Source organism: Mesocricetus auratus, unplaced genomic scaffold, assembly GCF_017639785.1.
Source record: "Mesocricetus auratus isolate SY011 unplaced genomic scaffold, BCM_Maur_2.0 Super-Scaffold_100011, whole genome shotgun sequence".
Lineage (NCBI taxonomy): Eukaryota > Metazoa > Chordata > Mammalia > Rodentia > Cricetidae > Mesocricetus > Mesocricetus auratus.
This window is the reverse complement of record NW_024429195.1, coordinates 73,258,835-73,275,105: the sequence shown is the minus strand read 5'-3', so window position 1 is coordinate 73,275,105 and position 16,271 is coordinate 73,258,835. Positions and strand designations below refer to the sequence as shown.

General features: G+C 46.2%; 1 protein-coding gene across 10 annotated transcripts in view; it reads left to right on the top strand.

Annotated features, from left to right (window-relative positions):
• Positions 1-16,271, top strand: part of Tmcc3 (transmembrane and coiled-coil domain family 3) — a 260,794-nt gene that overhangs the window by 231,427 nt on the left and 13,096 nt on the right. For 2 of the 10 annotated variants that reach the window (XM_040755009.1, XM_040755010.1), the window contains exon 2: positions 14,259-14,415. The exons of 7 other annotated variants lie outside the window; for them this stretch is intronic. In XM_040755009.1, coding sequence (XP_040610943.1) covers positions 14,413-14,415 — 3 coding nt within the window. In that variant the 5' untranslated portion in view covers positions 14,259-14,412. Of the gene's footprint in view, positions 1-14,258; positions 14,548-16,271 lie in introns of those variants that run through there. One more of the 10 variants, XM_040755014.1, reaches the window with a different exon arrangement.

Genomic DNA, 16,271 nt, shown 5'->3' with positions numbered 1-16,271 from the left:
AAGAGCACTGGCTGCTGTTCCAGTATTGAGTTTGCTTCCCAGCAACCACATGGTGGCTCACAGCCATCTACAGTGGAATCATATGCCCTCTTCTATCATAAAGGCATACATACAGACAAAGAACTCATGTGTGGAAAATAAATAAATAGATAGATAATCTTATGGTTGGGGATCACCATAACAAGAAGAACTGTAATAAGGGGTTACAGCATTAGGATGGCTAAAAACACTGACATAGGAGACTGAACATGGTCGTGCACATGTAGTCCCAGAAAATAGGAGCTGATGCAGATTCACTGGTTCAAGGCCAGCCTGGGCAACACAGGGTGACTGGTCTCAAAAAAAATTTTTTTAGTTGGGTGGTGCTGCATGCCTTTAATCCCAGCGCTTAGGAGGCAGAGGCAGGTAGATCTCTGTGAGTTCAAGGCCAGCCTGGTCTACAAAACTATTTCTAAAACAGCAGGGCTACACAGAGAAACCCTGTCTCAAACAACAAAAAAGAAAAAAAAAAAGAAAAAGAGAGAGGGAGGGAGAGAGGGAGGAAAGAAGAAAAGAAGGAAGGAAGGAAGGAAAAATACAAAAAATATTGTGAACAGGCTATGTTTTATGTGTTTTTAATTTTTATTTTTGTCATTCTGGCTTCTTTGTTTCTCAGCATTTTCTATGATCAGTGTAAAGTGTAGCCTGGTCTACAGAGTTTCCTGTAAGCTGTCTCTGTTCATCAGTCATCGGCTTCCTTTCAGATATATAGCTGTGTCAGGCTGGTAGAGAACACTCGAAAGACAGAGGCAGGAGGATCTCTGTGAGTTCACAGCCAGCCTGGTCTACAGAGTGAGTTCCAGGACAGCCAGGGCTACACAGAGAAACCCTGTCTTAAAACAAAAACAAAACAAAAACTGAAACCAAAATGTAAGAATAAAAACAAATCACAACTTTTTTTTTTACCTTATCTTGCATTCATGCCCATAGAATGATCAATCCAGTCAACTCACTTTTAAATATCTTAAGTAATTTCTACTTTCCTAAATGTTGCAGTTTGTAGTGGTCTTCACATATACATTATTCCCCAGGAAGACTATCTTAGCTGGGTTTCGTTTCTTGCTTTCGGTTTGAAGTTTTGTTTTGTTTTGTTTTTCCTTTTGAAACTAACTTCACATATATCTTGGTAGTTTTTCAACCCCTACCCCCACCCCAAATTCCTGTCAGGTGTCTTTTTCCCAGAACCCTTATTGAATCATGAAACTTCCTTATAGCTTCCTCTTATAAAACATACCGCATTCCCCCACACACACACGTAATTCACGAGCCTGGCCACCTAAACAGTGGACACTCCCAGGGCCGATCTTATGTTCTCTCTGTGACTCCAGGGCTTGTAGCTTACTGCCTGGCTCACAAAGCAGATGGGGAGGGGAGGGCATTTTCCAAATAGAAATTCTGGATTTGGGTGGGCTGGTTTGGAACCTAACTTCATAAATTCTGTCAGCTATCATAGAAACAATGCGATCTGTGTGTGAGAGCCCTGGTTGTACTCTGTGTACTTTTTAGCTAAAACCTGCCTCTTTGAGAAACATTGGCTCTAAGTAACCATTATGTAATGAGACAAGACATCAGCCCAGTGTGTGTCAACATGGTATTTAGGGATCGCTGTTTTTCAGAATTTAAAATTAGACATTCTAATGCAACCCATTTACCTCCCAGATATTAGTGCCTAGCTGTAAACCTTACCGACTTTTGTTATTTTTCATTTACACTTTATGTTCTGGTAACACACACACACACACACACACACACACACACACACACACACATACATTTATCAGATAGCATCATGGGCATGCTGAAAACTAAAATGAAATACATTGACAGACTAATTAATGTTCTTACTGTAAAGTGATGATTTTGACAGCTCTTGTGTTTTCATGATCTAAGGTTTTTTTTTTTATTCTTATATTACTTTTTTGAGATATAACTTACAGTAACTCCCATATATTTTGGATGTTTGGTTGGATGATTCCTATGCTGCACCGAGTAACTCATCTGGATCAGTATTGTCAGTGGCCTGGTGCTTCTTAGCGCCCCCTTCTGGTGACCCACACCTCCTGCAAAGGTAACCACGGTGCTAGTCTCAGCATGAGTGTTTTTGTGCTTTTTTATTAAGTGCAGGCAGGAGCTTTCTCTACAGCAGTGGTTCTCACCCTTCCCAGTGCTGTGTCTCCTTAATACAGTTGCTCATTTTGTGGTGATCCCCAACCATAAAATTATTTCCATTGCTACTTCAAAACTGTAATTTTGCTACTGGTATGAATCCTAATGTAAATATCTTTATGCAGATGGTCTTAGGTGACCCTTGTGAAAGTTGTTGCGTGCTAAAGGGGTTGCACCCACAGATTGAGAGCTATATTAGCACTCATTTGCTCCTTTGACTTGTTGCATTTAAACCACTACTTAGTTGCATGATTTTCATTTGGGCCACACTGACCCTACAGAAGGACTCACACTCAACTTGCTAATAACCCAATGTACTTAATAAGGCCAGCGCCGCCCTGTGACAGTACAAGATGGCTGAGTGGGAGAGAGAGCCCCAGAGACCTCGCAAGGCTGTATGTAGAGCTCAGCCATCCCATTCCCTCTCACAGGGTCCAAAGGCCTGAAGTGAACTGGCCCAGATTGCTGCTCCGCCTGGGTCAGCTGTCTTCCTGAGGTAACCGTGTTGTGTCACAAGTCAAGTTACATTCTGTGGAGGACTGTGTTTATCTCTTTGCTCATCGCAGGGACCGAAGCAAGTCAAGGGAAGAAAGCTTTAGTCCGGCTCCTGGTTAGAGAGGGTGTTCAGTTCATAGATAGGAAGCAGACAGTTGGGCTGGAAACAGGGCCAGGCTGTGACCCACAGAGACTCCTCAATTTGCCGTTTATACACCAGCTAAGCCTCATCTCCCCACACCCCCCAGGAGTGCCACCATCTAAGGACCGGCCGTTCAGCTCCTGGGTGTCTGAAGTACATTCCAGTCCCAAACCATGACAAGAGCCATGGTCAACAAGAGCACATTACTGGCAATATGTAAAAATGTTGACTCTCACTTGGCAAGAGTTTCCGTTATCTAAAGGCCTCAGTCTCTCACCTGGAACACATCCCTCTTAGTGTCAGTTAACTGGCTCTGTCTAAGAAACCAGTTATTAAAGAAGAAGGAGGGGCAACAGTTAACCAATTCCTGTGTTTTTATAGCATTTCTAGTTTCGAGGTATTGTTTTGAATGTGGTCCTTTCTAAGCTCTGATTAAAAAACAAAACCAAAAACCACAGAATTATTCTTAGGATGGGAAGTCTTAGGGTAAATTCTGTTCTGTGGTCTCTGCGTGCAAAAACAAACAAACCCTTCATCTTAAACCTTCCTGCCAAGGCAGCATTGAATCACAGAAAGTTCCACAGACAGGGTTCTGAAGGGGAGAGATTGATGAATTTACACCAAGGGGAAATCAATCCTTTGCTGACCTACTAGTCAGGGAGGAACCACGGATCATTCTTCAGGGTGTCAGAGTCTCTAATTATAGTTAGCAGGGGCTGGAGGGATGGCTCAGTGGTTAAGAGCACTCTTCCAGAGGACCCGGGTTCAATTCTCAGCACCCACAGGGAAGTTCACAGCTGTCTGTAACTCCAGTTCCAGGGGATCTGACACCCTCACACAGACATACATACATGTGAAACACATGAAATAAAAATAAATGAATTAGTTACAATTAAGCAAACAGGAGAGGGGAAAAAGCTTGTCTCTTCCCAATTATAAAGCACTTTCAAGCAAGATTAAAACCATCAGCTGGCCATGAAATTAATTGAATGAATACTAAGTAGTGTTTTATATTTTCATGTGGAAAAGCAGAAGTCACATCCCAGCAGATACTCAGCCCCAGTTCGATAGTGGCAAAGTTCATACCTGTTGTGTGTTCTGTGCATCTACGCTTTTGCATGCACACATGTGTGAGGGGTGTGTGTGTGTGTGTGTTGGCAATGGCAGCAGTAGTATTCTTGTAGTTGCTCTTGGCTTTGGACTTCAACAAATAAAGTTCCTGCCTTCCTAGAGTGTATTGGCTTTAGCATGTGGTAACCAACGTTTTCAGCCCTTGCTCTGTACAAGGCCTGTTAAAGCACGGGTTCAGACTGACCTCACTTATGCTGTAGAATAGATACACTGTCCCCATTTTACACAGAGGAGATTAAAGAACCAAGGGAAATAACTTACACAAAATAACACAACACGACAGAACTACAGCTTGAATGAGAAATCTGTGCTCAGGCTCTTAGGCCGCCTCCTGGTCATTGACCTCTCTGTAGGACACGTGGCTATGGAATCCTAAGAAATCTGAGCTGCCTGGTTGCTGCATGCACTGTGATTGGCCCTGGCAGACTGCTCCCTCTGTTTTGGAAATACAGCCAACCCAAATATAGACATGGATTTTAAGATGGGTCATGATATGGCATTAATCTTTAAAACCACAATTCACAATGCCTTCTATTTCTTCTCGGATCCTTTTCTCTCAGATTATAAAGCGTTCCCAGTGCACTTCCCTCCCTCTGAGGCAAGCATCTCGGGTATCTTTAATCTGCAGTGACAGTGCAAGCAGGAAGCCTGCACTCCCTGCCGCTGATGGCCAGCATGTAGTGACTGTGGAAGTTCCTATCTAAACTCAACCCGAGGAGGGAGTTCCTGTCTGGCGTTGAGAGTCGTTATCAGTGGCCAAGGCAGACAGAAGTAGCCTGCATTTCTCATTATGCAAGATACTTTGGGATTTAAGCTAGCTTCCCTTGTTAGTATCAGATTGGAAACAGATCCAGTGACTGCCTCGTGGCACCAAGGACTGTCTTAAGTAAAACTTTGTATGTACATGTGTGTACCCAGCCAGCAACTCAGCGTAGAAACTGTGGCTGCAGCCAGGTAGGTCTGGGCTGCAACCACGATTCTGCCACTTACCAGCTTGACAGCTCCACACAAGCCATGTCACTTTCTCCACCCAGAAACTGGGAGCCTGAATTCTAGTCTCAGGTTCTTGAGGACAAAACTGAAACAATGTACGTGAAGCATTTAAAAATGTATTTTGTTCTTAGAAGACCTAACAACTTTCTTTTCCTTCCTTCCTTCCTTCCTTCCTTCCTTCCTTTCTTTCTTTCTTTCTTTCTTTCTTTCTTTCTTACTAATTTTGAACTCTCTAAGATCCCATTGTTAGTGTTCAGGCATCTGTACTGTCCTGTCCTTGGGATTCTGGCAGGATACGCCCTCAGCTTCAGCCACTAAGACACCACCTGTGCATATTCCCTGTGTTCCCTTTTAAAAGGGCCCTGCCCACCTCCTGTTCTTCTCTCTCTTCCTCCCTCCCTCTCTCTCTGCCTCTCTTTTCTCTCTCCTGCTACTCCTTTCCCTGGAGGCCAATCTCCCCTCTCCCTTTTCCCCTTTTCCCTTAATAAAAAACCCTTTGGTTGAACTCTGGCGTCTTTCTCTCACACACCATTTTTTTTTAATTACAACCATTCTCAACCATTCTCCAGCTCAGCCTTTTCCCTTTAAACATGTCAGAGATACATGGATGGATGGACACATGGATGGATGGATGGATGGATGGATGGATGGATGGATGGTAGGTAGGTAGATAGATAGATAGATAGATAGATAGGTAGATAGACATAAATAATCTGATAATTTAAGGGGAGTACAGTAAGATGGCAAGCCGGTAAAAGCACTTGCCACCAACCCTGCAGACCTGAGTTCAATCCTTTGGACCCACATAATGAGAGGAAAGAACCAATAGTGACAAGTTGCCCCCACCACCACCTCCACGGTGCTCTGGCATGTGTACCCACTGAATAAGTAAATAGTAATACATTTTCTTGGTCTTTGATCTTCAAGCCTCACACATGAAAGGCAAACTTCACTCTTAGCCCTAGGACACCTGCATTTTTTAGGTCACGAATCAATGGAATCATGCTTGCTAAGAAACAAGAAACTATATGTGGCACTGTTTTCATTGACAGAGAACTAACTCTAAGTCTTTAGGAGATATGTAATGATATGTGTAGTAGTATGATGTAGTCTGTGTAATGATAACTCAAACTTTAATCTTTATAATGACAACTCAAAATACTTGGGGTTTTCATCTGAAACATTCATCGTTTCTTTTCGGCGCAACATTCAAAATACTCTCTCCTAGTTATCTTCCCTGTAGGACTCTGTGATGTTTGCTGTCATCACCTTCTGTGTAATAGAGCACCGTAACTTGTTCCTCTTGTCTGGCTGGCTCTAACTTTATATCTGTAAATGGTCTTTTCCCCTTTCCCTCTCCTGTTGGCTTCTTTTGTCCAGTCCTGTGAACTCAGTTTTTAAGAATTCCATATATGAATGAATTCACACATCTGTTTTCCCATGCCCAGCTTATTTCACATAACATTATTGTCTCTGGGTGCATCCATGTTGCCACCACATTTGGCCGTCTTGCTGGTTCACTGGATGAGTTGAAAGTTTTCTAGTTAATACAAGACTGCTTCCTTATCACAACGAGTAGATCGAGTCAAGCATTAGTTATAATTGTTCCTCCAGGGAAATGCCATTTGGGAAGGGAGGCGTCCTGCCTGCATATTTTGTGCACTGTGACTCTTAATAGTCAGAGTTTCTGGGGCTAGAGAGGTGACTCAGACATGAAGAACATGCCCTGCTCTTGCAAAGGGCTTGAGTTGGTTGCTCACCCGCCCGTCCGGCAGCTCACTGTTGCCTGTAACTCCACTTTCAGGGAGTCTGATGCCCCTGGCCTCCTCAGGCTCTTGCATTCACACCTACATATCTACACACAGACACACATTCGCACAATCAAAATTAAATCTTACCCGAATTATCCTAATAAGTAGCATCTCATGGTTGACCACCTGCACGCTGTTTGGAGCTGAGGAGAGCCGAGAGAGTTGCTGGCTTCCGTCTAGTTAGGGCATGAACAACGCCCCAGTCTGGCTTGGAAGCCACGTCGCCTTCACAGCCGTGTCACATCCTTGGCCACAGGTCCCTCTGGGTTTCATTGCGAACAGCTGAACAAGTGTAAACAAGAGGACCAACTGGATGCCCCAGTTGGCTGTTTGTCAACCACTGATTCATTGAACAAACACAGAGGTTCTATTGAGGAAACCGTGTGGGCAGACAGGTGGCTCATTAGGCGAGCCCTCTCTCCAGGGAGGCTTCCAAATGTTGAGGGAGCAAATGCTGTACAAAAACTTACCACACAAAGCAGAATAAACATGGTAAGAGAGGCAATTGCAAATTTGGGGTGAGGCACAACGGGCATCATCAATTCCAGCTGGTCGTGAGTGTGGGCGAGGTGTCTCGGAAGACTCGCGCCTTGGAAGGTGAGATGGGGTGGGGGCATGGGATGCCAACACAGACATGCATGAAGTACTCAGGGATGGATGCTCATCAGATCTGTGGCAGGAGATGAAGGTTAAAACCTAGACAGTGGGAAAGGTCTCGGCTTTGAGCTGTAACCACAGTTGTCTGACGCCCTTCCACGTTCAGATCCATACAGGAGAGCTAGTGACAGCATGGATGTCTGTGTTGGGCTGAGCGTCCAAGGCATGGAGTCCTCCATGCTCAAGGACTGGGGACAGGAACTGAGTTTTTGTCATCCAGGAACTTGGCTTAAACGTGGATCACTCCCGGGACCTCTCGTCGTGCATGTTTGGGGGGCAAAGGGGTTGTGAATAAGGGTTACAGGAGAAAAGGACAGGACAGGGCACCTGTCCTCATAGAAGGCAGAACTTCTGCCCCCCCAGGACTGCATTGTCCTCGCTGCTCCTTGGTTAGAACATGTGAACACTGGTTCGAGAACCTTTTACGGCGGCTTCCTTGGCTCTTCCTAGGGGTGCCTGTCTACAAGTAGAGCAAGGATTTCCTACCTTCCTCTGCTCACTGGCTTGCCCTGCTGCCAGCCACAATCCAGGGAGCATGCCCGGGCATAGTGGGAATGGCTCCAGACACCCCGAGAGGCCTTAAGTTCGAGCCCAGGGCCTTCATTCATTCCTTCCCTTCATTCTGAGTCAGGGACTGAAAGCTTCAGTACTTACCAGCTCTGTGTTTACTGCCCGGTGTGGCCTCCAGCTTCCTCTTATAGGAACTGGCTGTCCACTGTCTCCTGAGGTGAACTGTGAGCTCTTCTCTCAGGACGTTTCTGAGTGCCATGGCCTGGGGAGGGGAGGACCAGACACTAGGTACTCACTCCTGTGCCCAGACTTGCTTGAATTCAAAGTACATGGGCGTCTGGAGGCTCTTCCTGTGGGTTTTGCCCGTGAGCCTTTGCGGTTTCCGCCCCAGGCCTGTTCCTCAGCGGAAGTTGGTGCTCTTGTCTAAGATGGGTTTTCCTCACCATCACTTTCCCTGCTTACCCTTCTGGGGCGGTTATCTTCCTCATTCCGACATCATTCTCCTTCAAGTTTAGCACACGGTAAATCTTTACCAGGTCAGATGAATTTCATCAGAGATGAGTTTGTGTGAATTCAAAGTGTGAGTTATGAGCCATTTTGAAGAAATGTGTATTTTCCTGTGCATGTAATTCGAAGTAGATTAGCAGCACTGGCTGGTAGAGGCTTAATGAGAAGATAATTATTTATAATTACAGTATCAAGTGTTTGTAAGCACTTGAGGATGCTTGAAGAATTTGCCTTTGAGAGCCTTAAACACTGCCTCACACATCTTCTCCACAGTATTAGTCTGTGGAGTCTGTGGAGAAAGGATGAGGCTGTCGGAGGTATGTGTCCTCTAGCCCTCAACTACAGAGTGGCAGGGCCTCCCTTCCAGGCATGAGGCAGTGCAACTCTGACGCTCGGGAGACCCCTCACAGTGATGTAAGGGAGGGTGCTAGGAGGAAACGTTTTAGTGACAGTGTTGGTTCAGGGCCCGTGCTGGACACAGCGCGCTTTGCTGTCAGATGGCAACGATCAGAAGAAGCTTCCTTGTCCAGGAAAATTGGAAATAAGACTTGGACAGAGGTGCTTCCCGAATAAAATGTCCTTCTGGGTGCCACGCGAGGCTCCTCAAGATTATTGGTGTAGGGAGGTTGGGAGGGACTGGCTGCCTTCTTCCAGAAAATGAAGATAGCAGGCCTATGAGCAGGTGTCCATGTGAATGCAGCCATGTGTCTCTAGGAACAGGCGATAAGGCTTGCCAAGGCTTCAGTTGTTTTTGGTGGTGGTGGTGGTGTGGTTATTGTGGTTTTGGCAGTGGGGTGGTGGTGGTGGCAGTGGCAGTAATTGTGTGTTTTTAGTGCATTGACTCCATTAGCAAAAAGCCAAGTACAGCTGGGCAATGGTGGCCCACGCCTTTAATCCCAGTGGTGGGGAGGCGGAGGCAGGGGGATCTATGGATTTGAGGCTAACTTGGACTATATAATGAGCTCCAGGAGCCAGGACTACACAGAGAAACCCTGTCTCAGGGCAAGGGGCAGAAGTTTGGCATTTGTCTAAGTGCCCTAAGTTCCGTGCTCACGGTCTCACTGGACAGTTTTCAAGTGTGTGACAAGCCAGGAGGAAGGTGACCTAGTACAGTATACATTATTAGTGAGGGGAGGGAGAGCTCAGAGGCCACACTGCACCGCTCCTCTGTCCCTCAGGAGGATCACCCTGCACAGGACAGGAACCTTGCCCTTCCTCTGGGCCTGCACCGGGTGCCATTCCCAGATGCCAGGCCCACTTGCTGGGCCCTCCAGACTCCTCTTTTCTCCACACCCCTTCCATCCCTTACTTTCCTCTCTTTCCCTTACACCCCTGTCCCATTCTTTTCTCTTGGGGACTACAAATGTTTATGCATTGTTGCCTTAAAAGCAATACACTTTGAGTCCTTAGACAACCATTTGGCTTAAACTACCACTCATATTTTACAACCGGCAGTGGGGACACGCCAGAGAGCAGCACCAGGTCCTGGAAAAGCTCTTACTGGGAGTAATAAGTCCAGAATTGGTGATGAAGGAAATTTTCTGGCAGGCCTCTCACCGAAGCCCAGAGCCCAAACAAGCCCAGGCAGCCGTGTTAACAGCTCTACAGAGTAAGGTTTCACATGGTCAGCGTTGAGTATTTCATAAACCCAAGTTGAGATCCAGTTAAACTGTGTTTTATCCATGGGCTTCAAGATATATATATATAAATATATATTCTTTGTAAGCCTCAGTGTTCTCATAAAAGAAGGCTAGTGTGAAAGATATATGGACGCTTAAAAAGCCTTAGCATGGTGCCGAATTCACACAGCATACTCAGTCCTGTTAGGGAAGCGAGCTCTAGAAGAACAAGGCCTGGACTTCTGTCCTGCCTCTTCTGTTCATTAGCCACGTGTCCTGCTACTGACTTGACTTCTCTGTGCCTGGTTCCCTCATTTGCAAATTTATTATCAACAGTGAATCTACCTCAGAGAGTGTTTCACAGATAAGCTCCTAAATGTGGCACTAAGGTGACTTTGTCCTTCTTTGACTTGAAGTAGGATAATGCTTCCTTGTCCCCAGGAGTCACTGAGGCACGTGATATTTGTGGAGAAAGTCACTGATATGTCTCTCTGAGAGGCGTGTAAGCGTACAACTCAACAACATTCCAGATGGGACAGGCTCCTGCCGCTGGCTTAAGCTGTTCGGGTCCTGCTGCTGGCTTAAGCTGCTGTCGTGAGCAAGAAATAGACGAGAGAGAGAGAGAGAGAGAGAGAGAGAGAGAGAGAGAGAGAGAGAGAGAGAGAGAGAGAGAGAGAGAGAGAGAGAGAGAGAGAGAAGGAAGGGGACAGCTGAGATTTTGACACTGTTGCCATGGCAAAGCCTTGCATATTCTGACTGGCACCCTGTAGGAACAGCCTTAACTCTAGACCGGAAACACAGGAGTCAGCTAAGACAAGTTGAAAACACCAAAAGTGATGAGATGCCTGGCCACTGGGCCTCTCAAGATTCTTGGGTTCTGACCTTGTGACCTGGATGTAAATCTGTATGTTCAGGAGGCCTGAAATAACCATTGTTGTGGAAGTAGCTGCTTATTGGAAAGACCTGTCCCTTGGATGTCCAAATCCAGGTGACCTTTCTGTGCAGAGCAGAGGTCTATTGCACTGGCCTTGGGACTAAGGAGACAGTTCCTAGCCATCTTTGGTTCTGATCTGCAAGCTCTGAGCCTTGTCCCTTGTCCCTTAGGGATCTCATAAGCCATTGTCTGTTGTTATAACAACGCTAACTGACTTAGAGATTTGTTCGGTCTGTGATGATGAAGGAAGCAGGGGTCCAAATAGCATGGCACCAGCATCCTCCTGGGGTGCCCCACCACCGCCATGGCATCACAACATGACAGAGGAGCAGAAAGGGAACCTGACATGTGCAGAAGGGGCAAAGAATGTGGGGTGGCCTTACCGTTAGCAACCCACTGCCAAATAAGAAAATGTACTTCTGTGAAGCCAGCATGACTGTGACTGCGTCCGTGATGGCAGAACCATCATAGCAGTCCTCCCATGGCTGGGTCACCTCAGCACGGGTACATGGACCTCTGGGGACCTCTGGGGTCCTCTGGGGACCTCTGGGACAAGTTACGTGCTAACCAAAGAGGATTCACAGGCGCCCCCTCCCCTTCCGGTTTTGTTGCCTGGGTTTTCAGGGTGTCCTCGCACATCTTGTTTTCTTCCTGTAGAATCCAGAGAGGTAAACGTACAGCAGCTAGCCTAAGTGCTGAGCCCTGAGCCCACGCCTAAGTGCCACACTGTGCCAGAATTCAGGGTGGTTGTGAGTTGCCTTGGGACACTGTGCAAGAGGCCTGAGTGGCTGCAGAGATGACTCAGGGTCAGGTTTTGATGTCTGTCCAGGGTTCAGCCTTTTCCTCAGCCTTTGACCTAGAACACTGAGTGGAAAGGTCTCTGCTGCCGGAAGAAAACACAATTAGCAATGGTATTTCTCTGGGATGCTAGTGGTCTGCCTTTTACCCAAGTAATAACAGCCTGGTCGTTGCGGGAGGGCTGGGGGAGTCAGGCATCCTTTTTAAAAGCAGCCAATCTTCCTGCCAAAACACTATTACATTGGCTTCATTTCTTAAATGGGATAATACAGAAAAAGCCTGATAAAGAATGACCCCTCATCGCCCCGTGTTGTAAAAATAGCCATTGTTCAAACAATGGTGCGTGTTTTTCTTTCACATTTTACATAAAAGTATGTTTTTAAATGAAACTGGGAAGATGACAGGAAACACTGGTGGAAGCCATTCTGTGTTCCAGGGTTCTGTAGCTCCTTGTTTTTCACTCATTTATTCTTCACGGTGACTGGAGAATATCTGTGTGCGTGTGTGTGTGTGTGTGTGTGTGTGTGTGTGTGCGTGTGTGTGAGAGACAGAGAGAGAGAGAGAGAGAGAGAGAGAGAGAGAGAGAGAGAGAGAGAGAGAGAGAGAGAGAGAGAGGGAGGGAGGGAGGGAGAGAGAACTGGGTGTCCTCTTCATGTATTCCTTGAGACAGGCTCTTTTCACTAACCCTGCTAGAAACCAGGCAGCCCCAGGGATCCTCTAGTCTCCACAGTCTCCATGGCATGGGGGTTATATGTGTGTGCACCGCCCTACCCTCCCGTTTTTATAGGTGCTGGAGATTTGAACTCCGGTCCTCATGGTTGAACAGCAACCACCCTTACCCACCCCGCCCTTCTTTAAGGAATCTTTAAGTGCATTTTTGCAGAGGAAGAAACTGAGACAAGGAGAGGTTAAGTCATTTTCAGAGGCTGTACAGTTTCTAAGGAGAGCGAGAAGATGAGAGAGAGTGAAGTCTGCCTCCATAGGCCTCCGTCTCGACTGTTCCATTACCAACTTCAGTTTGTAGTGTGCTGTGTTTCCTCAAAGTATACAACATTCACCCTGGTGTCTATTCCCCCATTCTAGAGATTGGGTGATAGAATCCCACACGTGTGACTCAGTTTACCCAAAAGCATGCAGCTAGTAGCCATCAGTGCTGGAACAGACCCACCTTCCCTCATGCACACAGTCCTTGTACAGGCTGACTGCAGTGATCCGGGAACCTCTGACCCCCTCCCACAGGCTAACTCTGAAAGCGCGTTGCACCATCCAGGGGCCGGTGCCAATTCCAGGATAAGTGGTGCAGGGAGGACTCAGCTCTCCTCCCCACACATACACATTGTTTCAGTTGACTCCCGAGAAACCTGTGGGCATTGAGCACGCCTCAGTCGTCTCTGCAATGCTCAGGCTTTGTTCAAAAGACCAAAATATGCATCCCCCAAATGGTTCTGCCACTCTTCAAATGTTTTTTAACTGAGGTTTGCTGGCAGGCAGTAAGGCTGACTGATTGGAGCTTTAAGTGCTGTTGGCTGTCCCCAACCCAGAGACTTGAGGACACGCCAAGCATTGTTACAACTTTAAAGTAAGGTAGAAGTCAGTCGGTCTCCTGGGAGTAAACACGGCTCTGAGATAAGGCTGCCCCGGACCTGTAGAACCAGGGACTGTCTGGGTGGCTGGTGGGGCCAGGACCTGTAGAACCGGGGACTATCTGGGTGGCTGGCAGGGCCAGGAGTATGGAGAACTGAAGAAAGGTGGGCCAGTGGTGACTTACTGATGAGTTTTTCCAGGCACCCCATCAAACATTTCTCTTCAGACATAATAGGAGAATTCTAAATGTCAGTTGTTTTTCTATGTTTATATAACTTAATTTGATCTCATCTATGAATTCTAAGAGGGCAAGAACAAGTACTTATGGGATCATAAACAGGGTTGGGCAAAAAAAAAGACAAGAATGTTGTGTAATTAGGCCAAACCAATGGCCATTGCTTGGATTCCCTGGAGGGTAGAGTAATGTTGCTGTGATTGGCAGGGCCCAGGAGTGCTGCTCCTCTGCTATAAACTGATGCAGCTGCACAAGCATGTTCACATTGTAAATGTTCATGGTGCTGCACATGCTGACATCTTTCCTGACTGTCAGCTATGCTTCATCTAACGATTGGAAGTCCTCGTTTGGATTTCTGTGATACTTAGGTGTCTTTTTAGTTGAATCTATTTGGAACAACCTGGGTCCTAGGAAACAACTCTACCTAGAATTGTCAGGGCTATATGGCCAGAACACTTGAGGCTGTGTTTTTTATTCTGTGAATTGGCATCTTGAATGACTTCGATGTAAACTCTTGAAATAAAGAGTGATGTCAGTTTAGTTGATCAGTTGTTGACAACCCTTTGTGAATAAAGGAAGTGCTGGCCAAGGCTGGGTACAACTGTGACCTCATCTCTGCTGTTTCGCTCTCCTGCAGATGACTGGTGGTTAAAGTACATGGATGAGCAATAAGAGCGGGATTAAGTAGGACCACATGATAAAAGGGCAGTAAGAAGGCTCTCAGAAAGAAACGGCTTCCACCGGCACTGCGAAAGCTTGGGGAAAGAGGCATTTGAGTGGCTGTCAGAAGCATGGTAGGTTTTTGATAAGAAGTAGACAAGTAGCAGGCACTGAGAAAGTCCTCGGGATACTCACATTCTCCACTCATTGCTGACCGGCTCTCTTAGGATCAGTGGCATCCGTCAAATGCAACTGAGGCTTGAAAGGTGAGCTGGGCCTTTGCAGTGACAGGGTGGTGTGGTTTCAACTGGGAGGTCTTAGGAAGTCACAATCGGCACCTTGGAAGTATGATCAGATCAGTTACCTGCTGCAGAATTCAGTTCCCAGCCTCTGACTGTATAGCCCCATGAACTGCCCTGTCTCTCAAATCAGCATTTGCTAGGTTTAGTGGGTTTTGTTGTTCTCATTTGGACCCATTGCTGTTCCAGTTTAGTAATGAGCCGTGGGTACATAGATTCCATGAGCTCTCCGTGACCACTCTTCTGGACCCGAAGATCGCCATGTACCTGACACTCCTCCTTCCTGACCAACCAAAGCTACAGTTCCTCTGTCCTCTTCTTACAGACGTCTTATTTTCTAGTCTCACAGTGATTTGGCATCTATTTCCTTCTAGCCTGACTTGAGTGACCCTTCACGATGCTCTTCCATCAGATAAAGCAACATGAAAGGATCTCTTTCATGGCAACCGTGTGTAAGAGAGGGACCAAGAGAGAACACTGGCTACAGGTTTTGTAGGAGGCTTCGCCTGCTGACCTTTGCCTAACTTCAGAATCGCTTCTTCCTGATAAGGCACTGGGCAGGATTTAGGTTGCTGGCAAAGACTTCATACTCAGGCTGAAAGTGGTCTGTAATGGGCCACTCAGACACTGTAGGGTCTGTCTTATTAATTCTTCACTCACCTTTTGCTACTAGCTTACTGGTCCCTTTACAGTGTGAGAAGGGGTAACTTCCGCCAGCACTTTCCTTGTCTCCTGTTGGGTACCATCAAGGCGTTGTTCTTATCAAGGGGATATCAACTCAACAACTGAGATGTTCTGGTTTAGATGTCATGATTGGAGACAGTGTTCATACTCTACATTGGCTAATTTTTTCATCCTCTGAGGACAGAATCTGATTAATAGGGCTTGAGGTGACTCGGGTGCAAACCCTGGATCTGCAGCACTCAGTTCCGACATGTGTGTGGCTTCAGCATGAGTCTTACCTAGCTCGGTAATAACCACCAAACAAGATCCCTAGGCACACCTCAGCAGACTTAGCGCAGTGTCTGTTTTTAACCTTTTACAGCACCAACTTCTAACCCTGACCACAATGCCCAGTGCCACTTTATAGTTCTTTGTCTGGATAACCTGGGAGTGTAAAATCAGTGTCATGCTATCTTTGTATTATCACAGTGCTTCTCAACCAGGGGGTCGCATATCAGATGCCCTTCATATCAAATATTTACATTACAATTCACAACAGCAACGTTACAGCTATGAAGTAGCAATGAAGTAACTTTATGGTTGAGTCACTACAACATGAGGAACTGTATTAAAGGGTCACAGCCTTAGGAAGGTTGAGAACCACTGTATTGTCATCTGCTTGATTGTTTTAATCACTGTGGTTGTAGTTTGGAGTTATTTGCTTCCATATAGAGATACCATTCTATTATTCAATTATCAAGTTAATCACACACCATACAGTTGTCACATCTGCTGAAAATAATTTTCTTGATAGATGCATCTGTTAACGTTTTCTTCTTCTTCTTCTTCTCCTCCTCCTCCTCCTCCTCCTTCTTTCTTTCTTTCTTTTTCCCTGTTTTGCTAAATGACTGGGTTCTGAATTAGAGGCATTGCCCATAGTAAAGTCCACTGTGAGGAACAAGCCTCCAAATTACACGGGTACTTGAGAAACCAGAGCTGACTGGGTTCCTCGTTCCATTATGCATTTT